We start from the raw sequence: 19,212 nt of genomic DNA, 5'->3' as shown, positions 1-19,212 counted from the left end.
ACCTTCAGTGACGCTGCATCAATTTTTATAGTGGGCTGCTGGCCAATATCATCACCACACTAAAAGAATGGGGCATATGTGACAGTCTATCTTTAAAAATACAAAACATGCTGCAAGAAAAAAAGCATATGACAGCCCTATTCATTGTTCATTCTCTATCTAAACTCTTTCTGGTTTCATAGGGGTTCTGCAGCACCTTCCATACCCCAAGGACCAGTGCTACTGCTATTGATCACCTTACTATCTATTAATCGATCACAACTTTATCAGATCTGCGCTTCAGTCTGCTCTTGTAGAACCCAATTCACAAATATATACCCATGAATAAGTGGAACTTCTGCATGGAAAAAATGTATTCTAACTCATTTATGCTTGACTTAAGGCTATGAATTGATGCTGAACTTGAGGAGCTTACCTGAGGCAGAGGCTTTCCCTTGGCACAGTTGATACCGCCTATGAAGACCATGTTGGGCATGACAGGACGCGGGAACTCAAAGACAAAGTCATATCGCACAAGCCAGATTGATGCTCGGCTGAACAGCTCTTTGTAAGTCACCTCCCTTTGGAGGAATGTGGAAGCCAGACGTTCAAATGGAGAATAAAGGGTATAGCAAAGCCAGTAGTCAGAGAGCGCCACCATCAGGTTATGTATTCGCTGAAAGAATGTCATATGATCTGCGTTTGCAGACATTGCCTTTGGAACATATGAGAAAGGACTAGGGCTTTGGGATGCTGTCTCATCCATCCCACCAAGGATAGTACGAAGGAAGTACACAGTGGGGAGAGACAGGTGCTCAGCAACAATTGTGCCACATGGATAGAAGGGGTCCATTAATAGAGCATCAAATTCCATAGAAAGCAAATACGCCATCAGTTCCTGGTCATGCAGGAGGTGCTCGCAGGCAGCGACCATCATGCCAGTGACGTTAGTCATCAACCTCCTGATGGACAAAATTTGTTGCAGTGGGGGGTGCTCAAGAAAGGCATCAAATGCTACAGCTTTGAGGGTGCCATCAAAGTGCTCCTTGGTGAACGGTACTCGGTAGGTCTTCAGCGCGTGCCCCTCAGAGCCACCAAAGACTAGGCTGATCTCTGGCACGACTACCACCACCTCGTGGCCTCTCCTCCCCAGCTCCTCCACCACGAGGCGCATGCTGAGCCAGTGACTTCCGTCGTGTGGCACCACCAACAGCTTCCCACAGTTGACCGAAGCCATGAGTGACACAACAAGAAGGACTTGAAGAGCACCAATGGTTGGACGAATGGAGCACAGAAAAGACGCCATCTCCTCTCTGATGCTGCCTGAACTGCTCAGAATCACTCTTACACATCTATTGTATCACGTGCAAAGTGCAAACCCCTCCCCAACAGGCTCCTGTGCAGGTAAAATGTGTTCTTTGCAACCGGTTAGTAGTTTGACATCTGTAGAAGTTGGAAACATGCCAACAAAAGATTAAGGCAGAAAGGGGTGGATCGTGAGGCCTTCTGGGACACGTGAGTCATCCTGCAGCTGCGGGGACCTGCCCGTTGAAGAGCATGCAACACACAGAGGCTTTGAGCTCTGCCTCACCCCTCTGCTGTGACCTTTAACCTACTTGTGTAATTCTAGCACGAGGCATGAGTTAGCATTTAATGTTGTACCTCTCCAAACGGGAGACTCCTCGCTATTCGCAATAACTGCCTAAAATGGGTTCTAACATTTGCTGTTGCATACCATTTATTTTGCTTTTTGCTTGTTTTGGGGGATCTGTCCAGCTTGAACAAGTGTTTTGCTGCTGCCACCGAACCCCAGTCCGTATTCTGCGAGGGAGCATATTTATTGGTGCCATGCTCTGCACTGGCAACTGGTCAGAACTTTCTTTAACGCCTGGTTCTGGCCCACTACTTTGCATGTGCTGTCAATCAGTGCTTTAAATGGGCAGGTACTGTCTGTTACTGAAAACTTGCATTTCTTTAATTTGAAAGAAAGAGTCCCTGCACTTCTCAGCACTGCTCCGATACATTTAATGGGAGAGCACCAGCACTTCTCAGGAGCCAGGAGGTACTATGGATAGTGACTGCCAGCACTTTTATATTTTAATTTAAAAGAGTGCTGCCTATGTATACTCAGGCCAGGCACCCAAGAGGGCAGATGGAAGGATCCTGGACGAAAGAAAAGTGAAAATTAAGCTGAAATCTGTTCTCAGACTACCACACATACTCCGCCAACTCACACTTCTGCAGACGAGGGGATGAACATAGGGTAACTCTAAATATATTGCTGAGTTGCTGGTGACTAGGCTAACAATGGGGTGGGCTAACGACACAGGCTGTAGATTCGGCAGAATGCAATTGTGCCAGTTTCCCATACATGCCACTGATGGGGGCCCGACATAGCGGCCAACATTATCCCCGCAAACTGTACTGTTTCGGTAATGACTCCTGAAGACCACCACCCCACTCTGACACACTCCGGAGAGCTGAGAGGCTCTTGCCTCTGTACATTCTGAATTTTCTGCCTGACACTTTATAATCCTCCTTTGGGCATCCTGTTACTTTCCGGGGCAGACACCCGCCACCAGCCTGCCAGGTTCTCTTTTTCTTTGTTTCTTTTACTACAAAGTTATGTTATTTAATGCTGCGCATATTCCTTCTCTGTGGGGACTGTTCTGCATGCCACATAGATAACATGCGCCCATCAATAAAACTGCTGGGTGGGGTATTTGATACCAAGGGGGATGATGGATGGAGCGCTTGAGCAAATCAAACACTCACCCCAGTCAACTGATCTGCCGTAATCAGCCAGGCTAGATTGAATCCAGTGGCAAAGTGAGCAAGGGACCCACGTCTGGGCATATTCTGCCAACTTAGGGCAAACAAAGCGATACCAAAGGGGATAATGGACGGAGCGCTTGAGCAAATCAAACACTCACCCCCAGTAAACTGATCTGGGTTGAATCCATCATCATTCTTTAGTTCAATCCACCACCCCAGTTCAGACATGGCCATATGCAAATCAGTCTGACCCTGTGCCTCATGGGAACAGTCCAGTCCGAACTGCCAAGCCATGTCTTCCCTGGACTGGAAACAAACATCCTGGGACCGGTTTCTGGCTAATCAGCCGTCATCAGCCAGACTAGCTTGAATCCAGTGGCAAAGGGAGCAAGGGACCCACGTCTGGGCATACCCTGCCAACTTAGGGCGAACAAAGCGATACCAAAGGGGATGATGGATGGAGAGCTTGAGCAAATCAAAAACTCACCCCCAGTCAACTAATCTGGGTTTAATCCATTATCATTCTTCAGTTCACTCCACCACCCCAGTTCAGACATGGGAACAGTCCAGCCCGAACTGCCAAGCCATGTCTTCCCTGGACTGGAAACAAACATCCTGGGACCGGTTTCTGGCTAATCAGCCGTCATCAGCCAGACTAGCTTGAATCCAGTGGCAAAGTGAGCAAGGGACCCACGTCTTGGCATACCCTGCCAACTTAGGGCGAACAAAGCGATACCAAAGGGGATGATGGATGGAGCGCTTGAGCAAATCAAACACTCACCCCCAGTCAACTGATCTGGGTTTAATCCATTATCATTCTTCAGTTCACTCCACCACCCCAGTTCAGACATAGGAACAGTCCAGCCCGAACTGCCAAGCCATGTCTTCCCTGGACCGGAAACAAGCATCCTGGGACCAGTTTTTGGCTAATCAGCCATCATCAGCCAGACTAGCTTGAATCCAGTGGCAAAGTGAACAAGGGACCCACGTCTGGGCATACCCTACCAACTTAGGGCGAACAAAGCGATACCAAAGGGGATGATGGACGGAGAGCTTGAGCAAATCAAACACTCATCCACAGGCAACTAATCTGGGTTTAATCCATCATCATCATTCTTTAGCTCACTCCACCACCCCAGTGTATTTGGGCACACATGCAGACCACTGTGATACTATGTACAGTTACTTCGGAGTAAATGTTAACTGGTGGTCTCTTCATTAACCATCTCTGACGCACTGCAAACAGTAGGGTTAACATGTAATGTGAGGTCTGTGCAGTATTGAAATAAAAACAAGTACAACATCGATCTATCTATCGATCGATCGATCGATAGATAGCAGAGTTTCTTGGCTTCAGTTGTGCCCTCAGAACAGCAGAAGCTTTGTGGAGGCTGCGACGGCAAATTTTCTAATACAACTGCAGTCCTGGAGCGTTTGGGCAAAGTTTATTTTCCCCAAAATCGTTCTGTAGGCGTATTTGCTACTTCTAGCTCGGGTCCTGGAATATATTGTAGAAAGTTAAAACATCCCCCAATAATATAAAGCGGGGTTGAAATGTTGTAATTTCGTATCTCACCACAATTGCAGTGGCTGCTGCAAAAACAGTGGTCTGGCAAGAGCGCCAAGAGGCCCGATGCAAAGGAGGAAATTGCGTCCGAGGAATATGTCAGTGAAAAACAACCACCACCAATTAGGTGACGTGGGTACCAGCTGCTTCATTGAAAGGTACAACCTCTGCTGCTGTAGGGAATCACCTAGAAACGCTTCCACGTGCTATGCCAATAATGTAGACTGAATTTCATTTTCCGAGTTACCTGCCATAAAGAGAAAAGATGTTTAGTGTGTAAGATTTGGGGGTGCCCTCTGCTGGCCATAACTGAAGCAGCAACCGCTGTTTTCTAGTTCCCGCCACGGGGGCCACTTGACTTGCATCTGCCTCAGATAAATGTACGTGCTTTAGTACTTGGGGCTGTGCCAGTGAATCTGCCACGTGGCATGTACCACCAGGGGCCGATGTCCCTGGCTGAACTGGTCCTGGCATCTTCCTCTGTTCTGTTCCGAGTCTGTTGGCAAACAATGTCTGCCATTTTCCGCTTTAGCCTCACGCCACACCTCAAGGCTGCAGGCAGTGCTTCATACCTATTTTATTTGTATTCATTTTCGTGTTTTATTAGAGCGCAGGCGAGGCCCAGTGATAGTGAAACACTTTACAATTCAGATGCAAGTTACTAGAGTTAAGGTAAAGCAATACCCGTGCATGTGATAAAAGGAAATAGGGATACACAACACATGTTAACTGATAAGTACTCCAAGCAAGGGAATGTATAAGTGGAGGGAGGCAAAGCAGGTAATGAAGTCATAATGTGCCAGATGCCCACAGATGTGGAAGCCTGGTCTAAGCACGTGAGACAGGGGAGAGGATTATGATGCCATCAAAGGGTAAAAGGAGTAGACCAAGAATGGATAGAAAATAAGGCTGCAAAAGTGAGAAGCTAGAAGGTGAAAACGAGGAGTGATAAGAGTATAGATCATAAAAAGAGAGCCAAATGTTGATTAGACAACCAGATTATCTGGAGCATGATTAAAAGGAACTTTTTAAACCTCGCAAGAGAAGTAGTGGTTGCCAGGACCCTGGATGGGGAAGCGGGATATCGAATTTTGCCTTGAGCTAGAACAATGACTTAGAACAAGAACCCCAGTCATCTTGACAATCCTTTCTGCAGCCAGACGTCCTAAGAAGGCCACCCGGGAGCAAGAGGGTTAATTGGTGTTAAAATAGTGATTCAGATTTATTAATAAAGCACATAGGGGCAGATGTATCAAGCGATTTTTTTGTCGCAAACGCTGCGATTCGGTAAAAAGCAGCACTAGCAACAAAATCGGTAAATGCAATGTATCATCTAAAACACATCGCAATATTAAGGAGTTGCAAATTTTGCAATTCCTTAATATTGCGTAAGCATTTAAGGAATCGCAAATTGCGATTCCTTAAATGCTATGTAAGAAGCAATTAAGTTTTGCGAATTTACACTAAGAAATCGCAAATTACCACCAACTTGTAGTTGGTGGTAATTTGCTAATTCTTTTACAAATGCACTTTTTGGCATTTGTAAAGGTGCCATGTGGCGCTCATACATGCCCTTAGGGCATGTATGTGCGCCATATGCGCACACATGTAAATTTCAGGGGTGCAGCAGGGTGTCCTTAAGACACCCTTGCACCCTTGAAATTATTCTCAATTTGCGATTAGCAAATTGCGAATCGCAAATTGAGAATAACTTCTCATTACTTCCTATGGGCCTCCTGGCCCATAGAAATGAATGGGAAATTATTCCTTAATTGCGATTAGCAATTTGCTAATCGCAATTAAAGAATTTAAAGAAATTGCAAAAAAATAGCGAATTTTTACATACATACCATTTTGCAATTCTCAAATAGCGATTCTCAAAAAATCGCTATTTGAGAATCGCAAATAGGTATTTTGATACATCTGCCCCATAGTCAGTTTAAACCATTAGACCACTGGTGTAGCAAGGTGGGGGGTGGTACATCCTGGGCAGAACAAGTTTTGGAGGTGGCGGACCCTCCCCCTCCGATTTTACCTGCAGCCATCGCAGGGCAGCAAACGCAGGAATCGCCAGCACCCCCCCTTACCTGCGGCCATCTCGGGGCGGCAAATGCAGGGACCGCCACGGGGGGGGGGCAAAAGGTCTAGATACGCCATGCCACTGAATTAGACTTAAAAACATGTAAAAAACATTGCTGTAAAATAATACAAAAAGAAAGAAAAACAGCACAATTAACAGCTACTTGATTGAAATAAAAAAGATATTAACGGAAAAAGGTCGATTGTAAGTTTCTTTGTTTCCTACTATGTTCGTACATGATTTTCAGCCTTTCTTGCACGGATATATGCATTTGCTTTCGCCCCAAATAACTGTACAAATGTAACAACCCTTATATTCAGGAGTGTATGTTCGAGGTTGAGCCCTTGAATGCTTGTCTACAGGTTCTTATACCTGTTCAGATGAAGGGACACCTCAGCAATTTCCTTCATTCAAGGAGTGTTCAGGTCCCTAATTTATTAATGTTGTTTTTCACTAGATTTGTGAGTTTATAAGCAGTTCGTTTCACATGTATATGGCGCTCTATTGAAGGAAGAACCTCTACAAACAATATAAAAATATCTACACACATATATATATATATATATATATATATATATATATATATATATATATATATCACTGAAAAAAACATAGGTTTCAGGCACGTTATAGTTAGAAATTAGCATTTAAAAAACCTTAGAAATTCACTGAAAAAACAATAGGTTTCAGGGGCGTTATAGTTAGTTGGACATTTCACTCATAGCAAACCATAGAAATTCACCTGCCACTGACCATGTCATGAATGATGTAATATGTGACGTCATCGGCAGTGCATTGCGGATGCGCATGTTATAGTTAGCTCAACTAACTATAACAGGGGAATTTCAATGGTTTTCTATGAGTGAAATGTCCAACTAACTATAACGTTTCTGAAACATATGTTTTTTTTAGTGAATTTCTAAGGTTTTTTTAAATGCTAATTTCTAACTATAATGTGCCTGAAACCTATGTTTTTTTCAATGAATTTCGAAGGTTTTTTAAATGCTAATTTCTAACTATAACATGCCTGAAACCTATGTTTTTTTCAGTGAATTCAAAAGGTTTTTTAAATGCTAATGTCTAATTATAATGTTCATTAAACCTATGTTTTTTTCTGTGTTTTTTAATTATCATCCCATTCTCAACCTGGTGAAAACTGCGAATCTCACCACTTTTCCATCAATACCTTCCGCCAATAAAATCGCCACAAACGAGAGCCACAACTAACGCTAATGTTATGCAAAGTAGGCGTTCCTGTGCACAAAAAAAAAAAAACACCGCTTCCCCATATTTTTAATGACCCGCCAAATCTGCAATGCGATCCAAAAAGCAGGCGATAAGCCGAGTTAGCAGTAACAAATTAACATCAACCTTTAACTGGTGTAAGGATGTCGACTATCTACAGCGTGAATTGGACCCAACTAACAGCCACATCTAAACACCAACACGTGATAGAGCTACTGATCATGCAGTTGCGACACCCAACAAGGCCACAGCACCCAGCGCCACCAGAACCTCACCCCCTAACGCTGATGTGCTGCACAGACCTCACTATGCAAAGCACAAACCACTCCATGTGGGGATATACTATTGATACTTGTAGTGTAGTGCACAGTGGATGCAACCATGTTACCTCAGGCAGTGGGAAGATCGCTGTCATGTAGCTGTGCTGTCTCCCCCTGGAAGCGGAGTGGGCTGGTCTAACATACGCCACTCCAGCGTAGGAGTATGAATAAATAGGCCAGGCCCTGGGTGTGGTTCACTTGTGGGAAGACCAACGAGTCTCCCAGAGTGGCGGCACTCACCCTCCCACGTGGCTGCCGCCATGACCGCGGGCCTCCTCGACACAGGCCTCCTGCGAACACAGCAGCACAGCACCGCAGACTTATGTCTGAACCGACTACTGCCTTCGATCTACACTGCGGACAGCAGGGCTCACAATTCAGATGCAGTGGCGATTGCAGATGACGCACTCCAGTATGCAAGACACGTTGCTCCCAGTGCGGCAGGCACAGACCACACATGATCGCAGGCTGTGCACACGCTGTGTACTTCAGGTGCTACTAACTCACTGCACCATAAGTCATCGCCAAGTGGCCTTATAAGGGCAGAATTCATTAGACAAAAGACATTGCTCCCAGTGCGGCCCGCCGGGACCACGTATCATTGCAGAGGGCACACACACTGAGTGCTCCAGGTGCCACTAACTGTGCAGCTCAACTCAACGCCACATAGCTGTGCGCCCATCCTTACCGCTGCCTCCACCCTACACTGGGCTTAGCACGTTCACAATTCAGGATTAGTAGCAATGCAAATTGGGAGCATTTGGTCTTATTAACCCATTACATTCTCTTAAACAATCTGTGCAGCTCAAGTCAACGCCACACGGGTGTGGGCCTTTGCTGACCCCTGCCTCTGGCCTACACTGTGGAAGACTGGCGACATGTGGTGCCAACTAACCCTGTTCAACACAAGCCGATCCTACATGTGTAACTGTATCCTGAGTCCTGAATGGCAGCAACCACAACTTAGTGGCAGCGACCATAGCACCAGACTCCCTTTAATCAGTGAGTGATATTTACTTATGGAAGACCGGCGACACGTGGTGCCACTGAACCTGCACTACACAGGCCGGTGGGCCCACCAACGTATGCATGTGACTTTGGGCCCTTGTCCACCGCTACCTCTGGCCTACACTGTTGTAGACCGGCGACACATGGTGCTACTAACTGTCTTCAACGCAAGCAGATCCCACATGTGTAACTGTGTCCTGAGTCCTGAAAGGCAGTGATCCCAAGTCCGTGGCAGCGACCACAGCACCAGACACCCTCTGATCATTGAGGCATATTTCCATATGCAAGGCCGGCAACACGTAGTCGCACAAACCTTCTTTAACACAAGCCGATCCCACATGTGTAACTGTGTCCTGAGTCCTGAATGGCAGTCACACCAAGTCTGTGGCAGCGACCACAGCACCACACTCTCTTCGATCTGTGAGGCATATTTCCATATGCAAGGCCGGCGACATCTAGTACCACTAACCCTCTTTCACACAAGCCGATCCCACATGTGTAACCGTGTCCTGAGTCCTGAATGGCAGTCACCCCAAGTCCGTGGCAGCGACCACAGCACCAGACTCCCTTCGATCAGTGAAGTATATTTCGATATGCAAGGCCGGCGACACGTAATCCCACTAACCATCTTTAATACATGCCGATCCCACATGTGTAACTGTGTCCTGAGTCCTGAATGGCAGTCAACCCAAGTCTTTGGCAGCGACCACAGCACCGCACTCCCTTTGATCAGTGAGGCATATTTCGATATACAAAGCCGGCGACACGAAGTCCCACTAACCCTCATTAACACAAGCCGATCCGACATGTGTAACTGTGTCCTGAGTCCTGAATGGCAGTCACCCCAAGTCTGTGGCAGAGACCACAGCACCAGACTCCCTTTGATCAGTCAAGCATATTTCGATATGCAAGGCCGGCGACACGTAGTCCCACTAACCCTGTTTAACACTAGCAAATCCCACATGTCTAACTGTGTCCTGAGTACTGAATGGCAGTCACCCCAAGTCCGTGGCAGCGACTACAGCACTACACTCCCTTCGATCTGTGAGGCATATTTCGATATGCAAGGCCGTCGACACGTAGTCCCACTAACGCTCTTTAACACAAGCCGATCCCACATGTGTAACTGTGTCCTGAGTCCTGAATGGCAGCGACCACAACTTAGTGGCAGCGACCATAGCACCAAACTCCCTTCAATCAGTGAGTGATATTTGCATATGGAAGGCCGGCCACACGTGGTGCCACTGAACCTGCACTACACAGACCAGGGGGGCCACCAACTTATGCACGTGACTGTGGGCCCTTGTCCACCGCTATCTCTGGCCTACACTGTGGAAGACCGTCGACACATGGTGCTACTAACCGTCTTCAACGGAAGCCGATCCCACTTGTGTAACTGTGTCCTGAGTCCTGAAAGGCAGTGACCCCAGCACCAGACACCCTCTGATCATTAAAGCATATTTCCATATGAAATGGCGGCGACACGTGCTACCACTAACACTCTTTAACACAAGCCGATCTCACATGTGTAACTGTGTCCTGAGTCCTGAATGGCAGTCACCCCAAGACCGTGGCAGCGACCACAGCACCATACTCCCTTCGATCAGTGAGGCATATTTCGATATGCAAGGCCGACGAGACATAGTTGCACAAATCCTCTTTAACACAAGCCAATCCCACATGTGTAACTGTGTCCTGAGTCCTGAATGGCAGTCACCCCAAGTCCGTGGCCGCGACCACAGCACCACACTCCCTTCGATCAGTGAAGCATATTTCCATATGCAAGGCCGGCGACACGTAGTCCCACTAACCCTCTTTAACACAAGCCGATCCCACATGTGTAACTGTGTCCTGAATCCTGAATGGCAGTCACCCCAAGTCCGTGGCAGCGAACACAGCCCCTAAGTCTTCTGGCCTTCCATAAAGATTCACTTTAAGAAGCTTCCTCCCTCTTACTGCTAACATGATTTATATCAATTGGACATCAGAATGTATTATTAGATCAGCAGATATCATATGCTATTTAGTTGTTTTTGATGATGGAAATTGCACTAAGGGAGTTGAGGACCTTGGAATTAGATAGCGGTTCAGATGCTCCGTCCATCACCACCCCCCTTTGTACCGCTTTGTTCGCCATAAGTTGGCAGGGTATACTCAGACGTGAGTCCCTTGTTCACTTTGCCACTGGATTCAAGCAAGCCTGGCTGAAGATGGCTGAAATGCCAGAAACCGGTCCTAGGAAGTTTCATTCCGGTCCAGGCAAGGCATGGCTTGTCAGTTCTGGCTGGACTGTTCCCATGAGATACAGGGTCAGATTGATTTGCATATGGCCATGTCTGAACTGGGGTGGCAGAGTGGGCTAAAGAACGGTGATGGATTAAACCCAGATCTTTTGACTGGGTTTGAGTGTTTGATTGGTTCAGATGCTCTGTCCATCACAACCCCCTTTTGTACCACCTGTAATTAGATAGGCATTTCTCTTGATTAGCATAAGAGACCCAGCAAATACTGTTTGGGTTTGATGTGAAGGGCTGTTTTAAAATTAACTCATTTTAAAAAGAATTGAACTCCAAGGTTCTCTTCATCCTGCGTATGACATCAGTTTGTGTTCCATTTTCTTTTGAAATTACAAGCATTTCAAAAGTGCTTGACTTATTTTGGGAGTGCAAAAGGCCGTGCTTAATTAATGTTTTATAAATCTCATGAGCCCTCCTCTGCCGCTTTGGAAGCCAATGCCATATGTTAACAGGTGGTTGACTGCTCGTTGCCCTGTGTATGATACCCAGTCTAGAAAGGTAGATCCTACAGTCCATCACCATAAAAGATGTGCAGACCCATGGGAGTGTTTTAAGTGATGGTAGGTTTTCAGTGATAGAAGCGGTCTCACTAATTACTCATTTTTCATGGTTAAACATCCTGTGGCAATATAGCATGATCCATAATGTCTACATTAACAGCTGTGCAAAATATCCAGTTGAAACTACAGTGTGCAACTTGCATTTTTTGATAATGGATCAAAGTGGTTTAAAATTAGCAGTGCATTCATTTAATTGTGATATGCTAGGTAGGATAGTACATTTTGTAATTTTGCTATTCATAATTTCAGTTTCTAGCATTTGTTTTACAATGCAATGACTATGCTATGTTCATGGTGCAAGGGTTAGTATGCCTAGCGTGCAGCACTTAGTGGCTTGGCTAATGTAGTTAGACACCAAACTTAATCCACATATTGGCTGTTAATTCCTCCAGACAGAGACCTAAAGTCACAGGCTTAAGTGCTGAGCATCTTTAATTGTTAAATCTCGCAATACACTCAAATGATAGACCTGCTAAACATGTCATGTCACCTGTGATTTTACTTCCTGTGATGTTGTGTAGCGCGATGCCACGTCCTGCGATGTCACACACTGTGATCGTACATACTACCTAACTTGGTGAGTGCCCTAACTTCTTTTGTTTAGGACTTGTTCCCTGAATAGAGCCCACGTACTAGCACCGCTGGGTGATGGTAATGGACAGTGTTGGAAAGTAGGATTTGCTTTTATGGTTATCCCTTCCTGTGATGTTGTGTAGCGTGATGCCACGTCCTGCGATGTCACACATTGTGATCGTACATACTACCTAACTTGGTGAGTGCCCTAACTTTTTTTTTTTAGGACTGGTTCCCTGAATAGGGCCCATGTACTAGCACCACTGGGAGATGCTAATGGACAGTGTTAGTGAAGGAAAGTAGGATCTGCTTTTATGGTTACCACTACTTTTTGCCTGGTGCTATGCTGTTTTTCGGACTTGTCTGACTGGGATCCTGCTAATCAGATCCCCAGTCTCTCTGCTTTCTCCCCTGAATTGTTATGGTATATTATGTACTTAGATACACCCCAGATTAGTTACTGGGGAACCCTTATAAATCCCTAGTATATGGAAGTAAGGTACAGGTCACTGCACTTAAAAATATAAGTTACGCCTACAGCAGGCCTTGTCAATCCTGTAGTCAAGGGTGCTTGGTTCTATGTGTGTGGCTGCCCCTGCATGAGCAGGACACCCCTACAGCCTTTGGAGTCCATTCTCCTGGGTTGTAAGTGAGACAGCCACATAACATATAGAGGGGCACCACGTCATTACGCGATGACCATCTCAAAACTGGCTGTAACAAACCCTGTCATGTTTCATATCAAACAGGTTGGAATCATACCCCCACACCATAAACGGTGTTGGAAGAATGATTCCAAGCACTGTAAAAGGAAAGGCTCTCTGTTAGGCCCTCAGTGCTCCTGGTACCAATCTTCTAGACCCAGACAGCCCAACATGGCTGCTGCTAACCTGAAACATGGTTTTCCCTCCTGCTGCTGAGCCAAACTCAAGCAGGGGAAGGCAGAACAATAGGTATCCTGTCACAGGGTGGTATGACCACCTCCCAGACAGGGTTTAGTGTATTGGGGCCAGGTAGGAGCGCTTGTCAGTGCCACTCAGTCTGCTTGAAGGGCACATTTGGTGTCTTCCTTGCATAGTCCAGTTCAAACCAGCTCAGGGACCCGTTGGCTCCCGCTCTGGTGTGAAACTTGACAAAGGACAGGGGAGTATCCTCCCCACTGTCCAACTCCTCCCCTGGGAGGGAACCCTGAATCTTCCCAACCCTTTCCTTAGGGTATGTAAGGGCTTACCTGATGGTGGTCTTAGTTTTGTCATGGTACATGATTCAATTCAGACACCACTTTAACTTCGACGGTCTTGGCACTCTGGACTTCGCTCTGAGCATCAACCGGGAAGATTCCTGCTGCTCCTGATCTCTTCACCCTGTTTGTCTGTTGCAACGTCTGGGCCTGTGCTCCATGCAGGAAACCTTCCTCCCTTGAAGTGAAGGAGTCAATTCTCTGCATCTGCAGGAACTACAACTAAGCTGACCGGTCTGCTGATCCTGGGATCCCACGGATTCCGAAAGGCACGGCAACACAGGTGGTGGTTCTTCACATCCCTAAAAGCCTGTCCTGTCTTCTCAATAAGTTTGAGGCCAGTGTCCCTCGTCGGAGCCACAGGAACCGAACCCCTGCACACCGAGGCGATTTACTGTTGCAAAGGCTTGAAGTCTTCCTTTCATCAAGATCTTCGGGCTCCAAGTAGCCCCAACGTCAAACATCTGCAGTGACCAGAATCTTATCCAATACTGCATCGCTTGCACCATGGGCCTGCTTCTTTGGTGAGCTGCTCTAGGTCCACTTGGAACTCCAGTGCCTTTGGCCTGTGGGTCCTGTTGAGAGTCACCTTTTAATTCTTTGCTAGGGCCTACCCTGACTCCCCTACTTGTGGTGAGTCCTCAGAACCTTGCTTGTCCGGACACAGCACCTTCTTTGCTTTCCATGTTGTTTGCAGTTGCCAAGGCTTGTTGGTGCTCCCGACAGGCACCGGCCCCTCAACTCACGACATCCGGCGTGGGACAACTCCTGGTCTTCCACAGTGTCACCTGGTCCTCATAGCTGCAGCTCCAGGGTAACCGTCATCTTTCCTGCAACACCCGACATCAGTGGGCACTCGTCTTCCGTGCCCCCTAGTCACACCGAGTGACCTAGACTCTATCCCCTCTGCTTGCATGTACTCTCCACCTTGAATTAACCTTTGAGTTCCACTGGACACTTTCACCTTCTTCAACAGCGGCAGCTTCCTGAGGTCTCCCATTGTGTTTGGCGACAGTTTACGACCCCACGTCACCCCTATGCACCCAGATTCTCTCGAGCAGGTAACCTGGTTACAAGGGTGTCCACGGGTGGAGTGGCTCTCCAACCTCTTGCCTTCCACAGGGTTTCTTCAGGTCGACTGCAAAGGGTCTTCTTTCTTTAAAATTGCAACCGTGACGTATATGTTGATTTGTACAGAGAACGTGGTTTTGGTCCTACACAGCACACGACCTCCGTGGGGCTCCTAGATACTCACCTTGGGTGGATTCTTGGTCCCCGGCACTTCTACGTCCTCTGAGTATTGTCTTTACTCGAGTTGTGGTTCGTATACAACTATTTTAGTATATGGTTTGGTCTCCCCATAGCACTGTGTATTCTGTGCTACGTACCTGTTTCTATTGCAAACGATTGTGCGCATTGCGTAAATTTTTGGCTAGGAGATATTTGCATGTGTTATTGAGTGTCTTCTAATAAATACATATTTTTATAAATAGACTGTGTGGTTCTTTTTCACTTAATCTATACCTATAAGATTATATTCTGGTAAAACAAGTTGCTTTACACTCCTTCTGGACTAAGCCAGAAGGCTGCTCTCCCCAGCTACCACTTAGAGAGCTTTCTAAGGTTGTCTATTTAAATCACAATAAGGGTAGCCTGGATCAGTGCAAGGTGTCCACTTACATAAGTGTACATCATATACTGAGCCAGCATCTCCATTTAGGGGTGTTACTTGTCAGTTATTTGGAAAACTAAATCCAAACAGTGTAGGGCCTCTATGGGATCGTTTTGACTATATTGTCCAGTTCCTTCTCAGAATAATGGCGTGCAGGGCAGCCCAGGAGAGCAAGCTAACATAAGCCCATACCTATCATGAGCAGACCAAGCTTAGTTTGGACAGTGAGAACAGGCCTTTTAGAAGCACAGTTTGCAGGCACATCTGAACACCTTTATGACACACTGACAGGCACTGTGAAAAATTCATCCTGCCTTCAGACTCATCTCCAGAGCCTTCACTCTTGTTCCGTCATGAACACTCACTCACAACCAGAACTCACCTAGAAGTGACTTCATTCACACAAAGAGTCATATGTTACAGGAAAAAAACTACAGAAGCACAATTTATGGAAAAACAAATATTCTTACGGGAATACAAGATTAAGTTAAAATGTAATGTAAGCAGAGACTGCCTCGCTGTTATGGATTACATCAAGGCTTTCTATAGTAGTTGTGAATTCGAGCATTGTTTTCACCTGTAAAGGATGTGAGTTTTGGACCTGATGGGAGCCCATTTCAAAGTTTTTAGTTAATATCACATCTGAGACCTGACAGAACACAACCGACTTAAAGACTTGCAGGCAGTAGACCGGTGTGAATTGCATGGCAAGCAGGGGCCCACTCAGACCCATGCACTTGATCCAGACCATGCATCACACACATCTTTGTAGTTCACTCTTCAATCCCAGGCCCAGTCTTGGAGGTTGGTGAGCTACTGAAAACTAAAACCAAATGCCTGGCTCTGGCTCATCTCAAAGTCCTCTTGGACCCCTGAGCCCAAAACGAGCTGATCTCTCATATGGCATCTGCCTACCTCCACGATCTAGCCTAATGTGCCAAGACTTAACGACAAAGCAGTGACCTTTGTTGTGAAATGGGCAAGGTAAAGGGATAATACCCATCTAGTAGCTGAGCTGTGCAATGTGAAACCAGAAAGTTTGGTGTCACTCCTGACGTAAAACCAATAAGGTCCAACTCCATCTATTAAGCCCCAACTCCTTCTTAGTGCTTGGAAGTCACCATCTTCCTCAACTTAGACAGTGGACACCACCATATTACTTGAGTTATGCAGAATTGTTGTCATGTCTGCCTTTTAACACAGCTGTCACCAGACCTTATCTTTTTAAGAACTGTGATATTGGCAAGTTCTTCGATTAATGACATAGATACAACATCTACTGTGACATTCTTCTGGGGGAAATGTCTCTTCTTCAACATGTCAAGGTTTAATAAGAACGCATAAAGACATATAACCAAAATAATGTAGTCAGAATTGATGTCCTGGGCCGTCTGGGACCCATACCTTGATGCATATAATCTATGTCAGACATTCTTAAACTTATATCCTAAATCTTATCAGAAGTTGAAATTTCTGACATAAGGACTGCCACTTGAACCACCTACTGCCAGTGCACTGAAACCTGAAGCTGATAAAGCCATGTTTTGGAGGAAGACTAACATACTGCTACTGCAGTGGGTGTTTGCCTTTTGCAGTGAACACAGTCTTCATGTCTATAATGAAAAAGACAGCCTTTGCTGTCAACAAGGTATGCTGTGCTCTCTTTCACCCAAGAAACTATAGACTGCAAGTTGCTATGCCTTTCATGCTCTCAAAGTAAAGCACATAGAAGTACGCATTAGGGTGTCAGGTTCTAGATAACATTTTAACAATGCTGTGAATGTTAGTTTTGTTCTCGTTAAAAAAATATGTGTCGTTGTTTTAGATGTACTAAGAAATCGGTTCCTGAAGTAAGAAAAACTTTTAACGTAAAACTATTCATTATTTTAAGTACATTGTGTGTGATAATGGCAAAAGAAGGTTTGTTGCTGTTGTCATGTTGCCCGATCCCCACTTTTTTGTATTGTACTGTATTGTAATTGCATTTATATAGCACTTACTACTCCTGACAAGGCGTCAAAGCTCTTTTACGGCAAGTAGCACGCTACTCCTGAACCCATTGAGGATTAGTGGAGAATTAGTATAGTGAAATATGAAAGAAATTTGAGTGATGGATATGTTAGTCAGTTATTAGGATTGAGAAGAATAGTGAAGGGACAGAAGAGGGAAAAAGGTTTGCGTTTAAATAGAACTTACTACCCCTGATGGGGGGTTGAAGTGCTTTTTCCATGAGTAGCATGCTACTCCAGATCCCATAAAGGATTAGTGGTGAACTAGTTTTGTGAAATATGAAAGTAATTTGCGTGGTGGATATGATAGTCAGTTATCTGTTGTATAGAGAAGGATAGTGGAGGGATAGAAGAGGGAAGTAGGTTTGCATGTATATCGCTTGCTACCCCTGATGGGGTATTGAAGCGCTTTTTCAGCGAGTAGCATGCTATTCCGGAACCCATAAAATATTAGTGCTAAATTAGTATAGTGAAATATGAAAGTAATTTGAGTGGTGGATATGTTGGCTTGTCATTTGCATTGAGAAGGATAGCGGAGGGATAGAAAAGGGAACAATTTTTGCATTTATATAACGCTTGCTACCCCATATGAGGCAGTGAAGCGCTTTTTCGGCGAGTACGCACTCCAGGACCCATAAACGATTAGTGGTTAATTAGTATAGTGACATATAAAATGAATTTGAGTGGTGGACATGGTAGTTTGGTATTTGGATTGAAAAGGATAGTGGAGAGATAGAAGAGGGGAGGATTTAGATTTCTTTTCCCTTTTTTTGTTTTGGAGCTTATAGCAGTAGGAGGAGGCTTGGGATGAGTAAAAGGGAGGTGGAGGGGAAAGAGTCAGAGAAAAGGGTTTAAATAGGCTTATTTTAGGAGACCAGAATAGTAAAAGAGGTATGAGATAATGCAAGGAGGGGTAGAGTACAGAAGAGTCTAAAAGGGGTTATTTTGGGGATCATAGTAGTGGTATGAGGTTTAGGATGAAAGAGAGAGTGGAGGTAGGGAATATATTGATAGAGGTATATTGTGAAAAATAGGGTAGTGCATTGGAAAGAGTAGTAAAATGAGGTTTGAGATGAGTCAATAAGTTGAGGTAGGGGATATATTGGGAGCAGTATCTGGTGAGGAATAGGGTAGTGCGTTGGATAAGCTGAATTAGACGAAACGTAATAAATATATAGATCCAGAAGTAAATGGAAGGTATATAGATGCATACAGAAAGGTAGTATTTGTAGATACAAGATGCATTAAATAAACTCTGGCTTTCATGTGTTTTTGTACTTTAAATTAATTTTATTTATATATTTTTTGTAATTCAATAGTGAAGCATTTCTAGATAAATAATTATGATAAAAGATTCACTTATTTATGCAGTCACTTATATATATGTTAAAAACATTGAATAAAGTAACGATCAATATATGTACATTTGGTAAGCAGAACTAATGAAGATATATATATTTTTTTAAAATAATTATTCTATACGATTATATAAAGCAATACACATATATAGGTACCTATTTATAGTACAAATAAATGTTTATATACAGAAGGGTATGCTGTATATTTCTGTTTGCGTGTGGTGGTTATGTGAGGAAGAGCCAATTCTTGTGAGAATGTTAGTAACCCAAAAGCAATACCTCCATATCAATCACACATCGAGTAGTGATTGCAGGGCTACAATAACTTGTCTATCACATTAATCGTGGTGTATTGAACCAAGTTCACCTTGTCACTTGTGGGAGGCAAAACACCCCTTGTAGAGTTATGCCAAAGTCGTAACTTAATCAACAGTCCTGCTTCCTGGCTTGAACAAACTGTGTGATCCACTGCAAACATTTTATTTTACAGGGTCTCATTTTTCTTTATTATCACAAACAAGAGTACCTT

At 45.0% G+C, this 19,212-nt stretch overlaps 1 protein-coding gene across 4 annotated transcripts in view; it reads right to left on the bottom strand.

Moving 5' to 3' along the window:
- The window catches only part of LOC147731260 (UDP-glucuronosyltransferase 1A5-like), a 629,871-nt gene that overhangs the window by 298,392 nt on the left and 312,267 nt on the right, over positions 1-19,212 (bottom strand). The window contains exon 1 of one of the 4 annotated variants that reach the window (XM_086956275.1): positions 416-1,428. The exons of the other annotated variants lie outside the window; for them this stretch is intronic. Within the exon in view, the coding sequence (XP_086812401.1) occupies positions 416-1,285 (870 nt within the window). The 5' untranslated portion in view covers positions 1,286-1,428. Of the gene's footprint in view, positions 1-415; positions 1,429-19,212 lie in introns of those variants that run through there. 4 annotated transcript variants of the gene reach the window in all.

Source organism: Lissotriton vulgaris, chromosome 2_1 (genome assembly GCF_964263255.1).
Source record: "Lissotriton vulgaris chromosome 2_1, aLisVul1.2, whole genome shotgun sequence".
Classification (NCBI taxonomy): Eukaryota; Metazoa; Chordata; class Amphibia; order Caudata; family Salamandridae; genus Lissotriton; species Lissotriton vulgaris.
The sequence above is the reverse complement of the archived record's forward strand: the minus strand, read 5'-3'. Positions and strand labels throughout refer to the sequence as shown.